This window comes from Melanaphis sacchari, unplaced genomic scaffold, assembly GCF_002803265.2.
Source record: "Melanaphis sacchari strain LSU unplaced genomic scaffold, SCAv2.0 Contig535_pilon_pilon, whole genome shotgun sequence".
NCBI lineage: Eukaryota > Metazoa > Arthropoda > Insecta > Hemiptera > Aphididae > Melanaphis > Melanaphis sacchari.
Window position 1 is genome coordinate 13,437 of NW_020271367.1, and position 10,867 is coordinate 24,303.

Below are 10,867 nucleotides of genomic sequence, written 5' to 3' on the forward strand. Positions count from 1 at the left end.
GTTATGTACGCGATCTAAACGGCTATTGGCATTGTTATTATTAATAAGAAGAAAGAAAAAATATACATTAAAGAAAACTAGACTTTGGGTACATTCTATGAATCGAACACGATCAGAAAACGGAGAATTCAAAAAATTATGTGTTGAACTTGAATTATATCCAGTTCGATATTTCAATACCTTCAGAATGAACAAAGATCAATTCGATATATTATACACACTTTTAAAAAACTCGCTTTCTAAAAATGATACAAATTTTAGAAAAAGTATACCCGCTAACGAACGACTTGTAGTCGCATTAAGGTAAGATACGTATTTATTATTTTATTTTTAATTTATTATACATTAGTTGTAGGTATATAGGTACATTATTTTCTTATTCGGCATAAATCGTATATTAAATATAATTATATAAACATAAAAATTTATTAGAATTAATAGAAGTGTACCCATTAATTTTGCGAAGAATAATGATTATACTCATGAAACCCATTGTCCGCGACCGACATATTACTTTGAGAATAATCCATTGCTGATGATTTTGCTGTGTTAAGAGGAGTTAAAATCGGTGCATTAACAGACGAGTAGGTGGAATGCCCTGAGTTGCTTGAAAAAGGCAAATTTGAATAATTATTTCCAAACTCAACATCAAACAAAACTTGTTGAATTTTTATTTTTGCAATAGCATTTTGTTTTGGTGTCATACGTTTTAATGTCGGAAGATAACTTAATAGAAATTGTTCATCTGCATCATGTTCTTTGGAAATAATATTCAAAATTTGTTCATCAATATTATCTTCTGGTGCTTCATTTTTACGCTTTTTAGTAGCTGAAGAACATTTATTTATACGTAATTTAATGTTATGTTCAATTTATTCATTGCAACGTTCTGGAGTTGTTGACACTTCATTAATAATATCTGATTCTCTTTCTGGACTGTTAATTCTTTGTTGATTACAGATTTCAGAACTTGAATAATTCCCAATAGTCCTATAACATATTAAAAATAACGAAGTTATTGATTATTTAAAATAATTTTGATTGTTACGCAAAATAATTTAAAAATTTTAATTAAAAAAAAAAAAATTATAAACTTACTCTCTAAACTCTATATATGGAATCAAAAATGTCATTTGTGAATAATATGACCATTTCGATTTTTTCCCTCCTCCAGAACCACTAGGTTGCTTTTGACTTTTATGCATTTTTATAAAAGTATCTCTCAATGACCGCCATCTCTTTTTTACTGTATTGACATCTACAATTTATTATAACATATAAATAAATTATTATGTTTTTATATTGATTGGTTTCCTAATTTACTTTTATTAATTTCGTTTTATAGATATTTAGCAACCGGTGCATCATTTCGGGATTTAGCATACCGATTTCGACTTGGGGAATCAACCGTTAGTAATATTATTAAAGAAACATGTAATGCCATTTCAAGTGTACTCAAACCATTATTTATGCCACAAATTAACACCGAAGAAAGTTGGAATAAAATAGCTCATCAATTGTATTCTAAATGGAATATTCCAAATTGTGTTGGAGCTGTCGACGGAAAGCATGTTTCAGTTTTTTGTCCAAAGAAATCGGGTTCTTTATATTTTAATTATAAAGGTACTTTTTCAATCGTACTTATGGCAGTAGTTGATGCGGATTATAAGTATATTATGACAGATATAGGTGCGTACGGACACAATAGCGATGGTGGTATATTTTCACATAGCAATTTTGGAAAATTATGGTTGACAGATAATCGTTCAACTTTAAATGTCCCGAAATTAAAAAAGTTACCAGGTACTGAAATAAGTGTTCCATTAGTTTTAATTGGAGATGAAGCATTTCCATTAAAAGAAAATATATTAAGGCCTTTCCCTGGAAAAAATTTATCAGAACGTGAACGAATAACAAATTATCGAATATCTAGAGCTCGGCGCGTTGTAGAAAATGCTTTTGGCATTACAGTACATAAATGGCGAGTGCTTCTTAAAAAAATTGAAGTTAATGCAGCTTTTGCAACAAGTATTACATTGGCATGTTGTATTCTTCATAATTTTCTAATTGTTGAAAAAAAAGAAACACTTTATGACATTTCTGAAACGACTGAAACCCACACTACAATAAGTGAAAATCAACAATTACATACAGTCAGATACAATAGACCAACTAAACGTGCAATGGATGTACGAAACCATTTTGCTGATTGGTTTATTTCACCTGCCGGAGAAGTTCAATGGCAGTATGAATATATCAATAACCCAGACAGCAAAATTATGTTACCACAATATTAAATCAATGTTAAAATTGCAATAATAATATTATAAAGAATATTATAATAACGTTTTTTAAAGATTCATTAACATTATAATAACATTATGATAAAATTACCATGGTAAAAAAAAATATGTTTCCATAATGTTATTTAGTAACATACACAAAATATTGCACCATAACATTTCCATAAAAACACACATGCAATGTTTTAGATTTAATAATGTATTAATATTCAGAAAATATTTTCACAAGAACAAGGAATTATTATAAAAATTAAATATTATATTAAAACAATAAGCTGTAAATTTAATTATATATCAATTGTTTATTATTTTTTAATATAAATGTTCACAATTTATTAGGTTGTTTTGAATTTTTTTTTTTAAGGCGAAATGGCGCATGAGAAAGCCATATACTAAGGCAGTTGTCAATATCTTTTTCAGGAATATTTTTATACTTTATGTTTTTTCTTACTGCATCTGAAAAAAATGTTTATAATTATTAGGTAGGTATTTAATTTAAATAATATTTAAATATACTATACATTGGTAGCTAAAAACAGCTATTATATAGTATCATAATTTATATTTTATATTTATTTTACATAGCTAACATTAAATTTATATTAGGCATGTTTTTATGTTGTACAGATGAGATGAAATAAAATTTATAGTACATATTATTGTAAATAATACGTAGTTTCATCTGTCAAGACTACAATATGCGATTTGAGTTTATTATATTGGTGAATTTGTTATCACTATTGTGATTTACACTATTATAGTTTATTTGAATCTATTATATTGTTATATTAGGTACTCCATAATTTTAATATGCAAAAGATGAGATAATAAACAACTTATTTTCCTTTAATGAACATTGTTTTAATGATGTTCAAATTTCTAGAAATAATTATTATACTATTTATGTTTTCAAGAAATTATTTTTTGAAATATAGTGCTACCTTAGAATATGGACTATCTATATTATGAAAGTCAAATAAGATATTTAAAAAAATTTATTTTCTAAAATAATTAATTAATTTGGAATGATAATGAAGTCCAAATTATTATAATCAACGACTCAAAATATATATATATTTTTAATTAAAATAGAAAAGTTCACAATCTGTAGCATAGGATGTACAATAAGCAAATGATATAAACCATGGAGAAATATTTACGTGTAAATAAATATATATACTCATACATAGTATGAGGAGGAAGGGTGTCTAGTGACAGAACCCTCAAGTCAAAATATTTAAAATTTAGGTGTTACCTATTATCAGACGGTAGCTCAATAATGAAGAGAAACACTGTTTCTTCTTAAAACCAAACAGCGAATAATTCACCAACACACTGTCATTAAACATGCGACCCATCACCCTGCGTACACTATTTCCCAAATCGTTGCTGTCAGTTAAAACCGAGAATTTCATTATCTGTGAAAAATAATAATTGGTACTAATACAGTTAAACAATTAAGAATAATAAAATAAACTACATATAATAATTAAATAGATTTAAAGCTTTTTTATTTTTATTTGTGGATTTGCTGGAAAACACTTTCCCCTTTGCAGACATTTAAAAATGTATTTCATAAGAAAAAAATTATGTTATTATACAAAATATAGTTTTGAAAGATATATATATATATAGGATGTCCCATAAAGTGCGCAACTTTTGAATCAACCGCCATTTTTTAAATATTTTGTTTTCAACCCTGTTTTTATCATTTCTAGTATCTATTATTACTCCGATTCAATTATAAACAAATTTAATTTTAACTTTAAAAAAAAAAATAAAAAAAAAATTTAACTTTTAATTTTAACAAATAAAGTTGCGCACTTTATGGGACACCCTATGTATATATATAGTATTTTTACCAAGGATTCTCTGAAACCATTTTCTTGTTTTATTTTGTTTTGTTTTCAAATGTGTATAAATCTTCTTCTTTTTCAATAGGAAAGATGTGATTAATATTACATTCAATGTTTGAGAGATCCACGGTTTGATATTTGTTGGCATTTTGAAGGAGACAGTCAATGTTTAAGTGGTTGGATTGAACAACATTTGAAATATTAATGATTTCATGTTTTAAATTAACTAGTGTGTTGACAACAAAAGTCTGAAAAGCTAAATTAAAATTTTAAATTATAATATTTCTTATTACGTCAACATATAGGTCGATAAATTATATCTAAAACATTAAACACATTTTATACATAATAAATAATTTATGTATATTGCTAAAAATATATAAATTATAATTTAATTACAAAATTATTGTTTGGTCATTATTGAAAAATTTTAGGTTATATATTAGAGTAGAAAACAACAGCTATTGCAATTTGAAACAAATTATTAGCTATTATAATAATAATAATGTAGGTATTTACATTATAGTGAGTATTAAATACCACAAAAATACTAACCTTCAGTAGTCTTATACTGCATGTTATTACTTTTTAGACTTGAAGACAATTCAGATGTAACTGCAGGTAACTCTATAAAATAAATAACAATTTTAGGTTTCTAAATATGATTAGAATAATAATAATAACAACCCTGTTTTGCCCGTTCATTTGTTACCAGTATATAATTACAATTTTTGAGATGTATATTGTTGACTTTTGTGTATTATTTGCCAGTACATATAGTTAAAACTGTTAATATAATAATTATTATTTATTGTTGATTTTTGTTTATTTATTGTACATAAACTGTACGTGGAACTATAATTTATTGTGTCTTATTAAAATTCCATTTAAAAAACAGGGAATTTAGCAAGCTGAAAATTAGCTTTCCTAACTATTTTGTAATTTTAATTATTATCTACTATTAGTCATATTAATAAAATACACATAAATTTGAGAATATAGTTTTGTTAACCAAACTATTATACAATATGAACTATAAATACATATTAACAAAAGCTAATTATTACCTGGTTTTTTATATGGATCGTTGTCATCTTTAAATAATGCTCTTTTTACTGGTGGTTCTTTATTGTGTGTTGTCTCAAATTTGTCTTCTACAATCCATTTGTCAGTAGCTGGAGAATGTGTAACTAAATTTGTATGTTTTTCGGCTGTATCATAAGTATGAGATAATACTTTCCAATTTTCTTTGGGCGAATATAATAATAGTGATGTGACTGTTTCTGTGACTTTTGGCGGAGTTCCAGTAACGATGCCGTCATCACTGCTGTTGACTGATATGGTTTACATATAATTATATTATTAACAAAACAATATTTTCCAAATTAGAGAAATGTATTACAATTAAAAACCGATTTTAATTTCCAATCAGGATCATTATTCAAATCATCATTACTGCTGTCATCATCTTGTTGCAGATCATACTTCAAATTTATTGATTTAGTGGTAACTAAAAAAAAATGATTTAGAAAAATATTGATATTGTTTTAAAAATAAATATGAACTATAAATATTTAATACACATTACTCATACATTTTGGTGGACAACTGTACAATGGTTTTTCAGTTTTGTTTTGTTCGATAGTAACATTACTAATACATTTTTGATTTTTTGATTCTAAATATTCTAAAGGAAAAAATATATAATGCCATTTATTTTTAAAAATATAAGTAATTAATGATGGTAGTATTTAGTAGTATCAAGTCGTTCTTATGGATTTAAATATATATTACCATTATATTTTGGTGGACAGGTATATGATTCTTTTCTTATTATTTTACTAGAAAGCTGTTTTTGACGTTTAGATGAGTATAATTTTTCTGATCTAAATTGTGCTTCATCAGTCGAGGATAAATCAGTGGTAAAAGTTGCTTTTTCAGCCTTCATTTGAGCCAATGCCAATGAATCTATATGTTATTAATATATAATTGATTTCATAAAAATTAACCTGAAAATATTTAAGGAACTTACCATAACTCCTTTTCCCTAATTTTTTTTGCTGGGCAATAATAAAATTCAGTAGGGTTTGGTTCAACATTATGTTCTATGAACCTTTTAACAAATTTAGGATTTTTAGGCCATGCACATTCAGTTTTTTTTCATCCAGGTATGAGGTACAGCTTCAACTGTATTTTCAGTAGTAAAATGTACTACTTCCCAAAGTTCCATCTATTATGAAATTTTAAATAATATTATTTACCTTATAGATAGAACAATTTAAATGTTTTTTGTAAGTAAATTGATATAATAATATAAAAAATAAGATAAATTTTATAGACCCACCATACAAATATTGGGTATTTAAAATGTAATTGACACTTATATGAAAAATCAAAAAAGGGCCTTAATCAAAAAAATCAAAAAACATATTTAATACAAATATATTATTATTTTCACAAATTTTGAATCATTATCTTATTTTGTACTTCTATATTAATTAATTTTAAGTTAGAAATTAATTTTGAATATTATGTTATATCAAAAAATATTTTTGAAAGTTAAAAAATTAAAATTTGGGCCCCTGTTCTAATTAGAACTTTAAAATGGTGTACCTATTCACTTTTAATAAATAAGAAAACAATGGTTTATGTATGAAATATAACCTTACTATTAAAAAACAAAATAATAATACTTAAAAGTAGATATCAATATAAATATATATATATATTTTATGATAGAAGAAAGTCTAAACTTCACTTTTTTTTCTCCTATGATAAAATTATGATTACCTTTAAATTATTATACTTTAGAATATTCCTGTATGTATATAGGGCAGTTGTTCTTTCAACATATAAAATGAAAAAAATTAAAATTTGTGGTAACAACAAGCACATAAGTGTATTAATACATTTACAAATTAATCCTTCTAACAGAATGAAAATATTAAATGACACTAAAGATGAAAAAAACTCTAATTTAATTATTTAAACCTATACATAATTTTATTTACAAAAGTTATATTTTATAATCGTTCTTCAAAGGCTTAATCTGTTGTGTGAATAATTGGCATGGCTATAAGTTTTCCGCCATGCTTAAAAACCATAATTTTTTTTTTTATATCACAAACGTCCCAATAATGGATGTTTCTAGAAAGATTTTTGACTTCAAATATATCTAACAATGTGGAATCTAATGGTATCGTGTAATAAGGTAATAAAGACTTAAAGAATTGTCCTATTAATATAGGTTTATTGTTTAAATGTGCAATATTGAGACATTTGACTAAAGTGTTATCATTTGTTAGAACATAAGAATCTTTTTCTTTTTTTATGTTAATATGTATATTTTTATAAACTAAATCATGGTATTGTGGTCCAAATGTATTTTCAATTAAAGGGCCATTAGTATGAGGCTGTTTTAGAATAATACTTTGAGAAATTTTACAGTTTCTATTAGCGATTTCATTAATTTCTTGCATGGCAGTTATATTGTTTTTCTCAGCTAAACGATTAATTACTTGAGCTAACGGTTTCTCGTGTTTTCTCAGTAGGGATTTCAATTCTTTTAGATAATTTTCAAATACAAAAGTACTACAGTTGTCTAATGGGCCATACATATCATAGTCATCACATAAATGCAAAAGACCGTGGATATTATGTGATATATTATAACTACCATAGATTTCTCCAAACTGTTTAACAAAATAATTTAAAAGATTTCTAGCATAATCAACCATTGTACTTTTATCTGGACTGAGGAGTATTATCATGGAAATATTGAGAGTCATAAAATGTTCATAGCATTTATTGCTTAGAACATTTTTAAGAACAATTTGACCAACATAAATAACTATAGTTCGAAATTCTGTGGCTTTAAAGCGACTCAATTCTTTCATACTTCTTACACTTCGAACAAAATCTGAGGTGATGCAATTTTTTAATGATAATAAAGAAGATGACAAATCGTCAACACTTTTTGATCTTAAGCGAACATTCAGTGGTCCTTTAGTCCAAAGAAATAGAAGCTTTTTCATCACCCCTAAACAAATTAGGTGCATATAGTCGAGACTAAAAGAACTAATTGAATCAAACCCGGGCAATTCAATTAAACGGGTTAGTTCATTGGAAGTATGAAAGTCTTCATCCAGTTTATTTATGTAAGAGTGATGATTTCTTTTCAATGAAGGCACATGGGAATATGGGAAACAGACTCTGTTGTTTATGTATTCTCCTTCAATTGTACATCTAGTGCACGAAGAGAATCCAGAGTGACCTTTTGTGCGCAGGACAAAACTTTTAGCAGGTACATCAAGACAAAATACTTTTATTTTAATTTTAATTATGATATTATTTTTAGTAATACCATTATTAATTAGAAATTTAGCTTCATCTACAAAATTTGAAAGAAACTCATTACTATTATCTGGTTTTTCAAATCCATAATATATGCCAATAGGAAATACTTTTTTGCGAGACGAAGATTCAGTCATAATGTATCCTAAAATAGGCCAAAATTGACCACCACTACTCTTTGACAAAGGTACACCATCAATACCTATGGCAATATTGACCTCAGTAACATTGTTGGGAGTATACTTCAAAATTGCAGATGACAATCCAAAATGGTAATATATTCCTGGCATAACAGTTTGTATACTCTGACAAATATCTTTTGGAGTCGATAAAAGAGTCCTACTATCAACCGGTAAATCTTTGAAACATTTGTGGTTTTTTAATCCCTTTAGTAATCCATTCAGAGCTATATGAGAAATGTTAAAATTAAGAGACCATGATGCTAAGAAATCTTTTAATGAAAAATCTTGTTGAATAATTGAACTTTCTCCAACATTATCACAGAGATTATCAGATAATTCTACTGGAAAAGTATTAGAAGTACAAGTACTAGATAATACTGTATCTGGGACTTTAATAATTGGAGAAGAAACTTTTGGAGACAATACATTAGGTACTGTAATTAATGATTCATAATTATTTTCACACAAATTAACTGATGGAGAAACTTCATGGATAATATTATTGGATTTACCATAAATTGCATTGAGTGTATAATCAATTTCATTTTTAATTTTTCTTTTTTTTGTACGCTCACTCGAAATCATTTTACGTGTTAAAGTAATAAAATATAATAAAGGCTATACTGCTTTAATATATTAATACGATTAATATTATTATAAATGTAGATATTATATAAAAGTAGTTATGAAACTATTATAACATAATAACTAGTATAATACGTTTTTTTTTTTTTTTAATAATACCTGTAATTAACTTAAATGTTACTTAGGTTTTAATCTTATATATTAAAAAATAATTGAAACCTGATGGCTGATATTACAGTACTAGTAAGTTGAACAGCTATCAGCAATTGACAATAGTACAATACTGAAAATGATGAAGTGACGCTCCTTGAAAACAAGATGATGGCGGTGACGGGGACGCACCACGTGAGTTATGCACGAAGCAGATTACCGGTCTCCAAAATCACACAACTAGACACGTAGGTACCTAAAATAAAGCAAATAGGTGTAGTTTTTTGTTGGCCGGAAAGTTTCAAAATAATACGTCAGACTTACAGCAATAGGTAGCGAAAAGATGTAACGGTGAGACATGTGGTCACGATTGTACACTAGGTACGACAAACCAATCAGGCCTACGATTAATACGTTGATAGCTACGGTAGATACCATACGTTAAAAAGTTAAAAAAAAATAGTTAAAAGCTTAAAAAGCCGTATCGATAAAACCATGAACTAATAAAATGTATGGTTGTATGGATAAAACACGAGACGTGAACAAAAAATACAACGGTATACACGGCGCAAAGTACGGTTAAACAGTGAATACTGAAAACTGAATTGTGAAGACCGAAGACGGTTAAAATTAAAAGAAGATAAAGACGAAACACAACGGTCGCCGATCGCGGCGGTTGGTGACGAAGAAAAAGTCGTCGATAGTGGTGGGGACAACTTCAAAACACACACAATCACAGATATAGATCATAATAATTAATAATCTATATATGTGGCCTGTGTTCACAATACACATTACACAATAATATACATTATACACTGCTGGCGCGCACTCCAGCTCAATAGTAGACAAACGCGAAGCGCGCCAAGTTGAAAGATTAGGACGTATTTACTAAAATACTAAAATGATATATACTGTATACGTATGTGGTCATATTATGTATTGTCATTAAGATACCTATACATACGTATGAATATTACTACGGTACCTATAATAATAATTATTATTATTATCACAATTCATAATATTACCTAATATTGTTAAAACGGTTTATTTAGGTGAAAATTATAAAATAATTTATCCTTACCTTGTTTTGAGGTGAACAGTTTTTCTGCACTCTATTATTTACCATAATAATTCAAAATATTACATAAATTATACACTTGGCTCATAAGACATAAACACATTTTGATAAACCATTTTCAACAAATACTGATAATAATATATTAATACGTCGAGAGGACAAACATAATCGAATTCAAACGAGGACTTACCCGGAAAATCCCGATTTCTTAATTCGCCACGGAGTCCACGATTGTAATATATAATATTATATTATATTACCATATAATATAATAGTATAATACTATATATTACTCGACTCGACTAATTATATTAATAGAACGTCCCGCGACTGTAGTTTAGTGGGCTTATGTAA

General features: G+C 26.9%; 2 protein-coding genes across 2 annotated transcripts; one reads left to right on the plus strand and one right to left on the minus strand.

Moving 5' to 3' along the window:
• The first annotated feature begins 1,225 nt into the window (after positions 1-1,225).
• Positions 1,226-2,297, plus strand: LOC112599530 (protein ALP1-like). The gene is made up of 2 exons (XM_025346456.1): positions 1,226-1,248; positions 1,346-2,297. Exons 1-2 carry the CDS (start codon positions 1,226-1,228, stop codon positions 2,295-2,297), a joined length of 975 nt encoding a protein of 324 aa, XP_025202241.1.
• Positions 2,298-2,628: 331 nt separating this feature from the next.
• LOC112599531 lies at positions 2,629-5,810 on the minus strand. Its single transcript, XM_025346457.1, has 4 exons — positions 5,754-5,810; positions 5,562-5,643; positions 5,227-5,493; positions 2,629-2,759 (listed from the first exon to the last, which is right to left on the minus strand). The coding sequence occupies exons 1-4, from the start codon at positions 5,808-5,810 to the stop codon at positions 2,629-2,631; spliced, it is 537 nt and encodes a 178-aa protein (XP_025202242.1).
• Between the last annotated feature and the right edge of the window lie 5,057 nt (positions 5,811-10,867).

What these genes read in the sequence shown, in the direction of transcription:
- LOC112599531 (XM_025346457.1), bottom strand. Translation starts at nt 5,810, where the DNA reads ATGTTACTATCGAACAAAACAAAACTGAAAAACCATTGTACAGTTGTC. An exon ending in GTACAGTTGTCCACCAAAAT is followed by an intron (nt 5,644 to 5,753) that starts GTATGAGTAATG and finishes ATAAATTTGAAG; the next exon opens with TATGATCTGCAACAAGATGA. An exon ending in CGATCCATATAAAAAACCAG is followed by an intron (nt 2,760 to 5,226) that starts GTAATAATTAGC and finishes CATTTTTTTCAG; the next exon opens with ATGCAGTAAGAAAAAACATA.
- LOC112599530 (XM_025346456.1), top strand. Translation starts at nt 1,226, where the DNA reads ATGACCGCCATCTCTTTTTTACT. An exon ending in ACCGCCATCTCTTTTTTACT is followed by an intron (nt 1,249 to 1,345) that starts GTATTGACATCT and finishes TTCGTTTTATAG; the next exon opens with ATATTTAGCAACCGGTGCAT.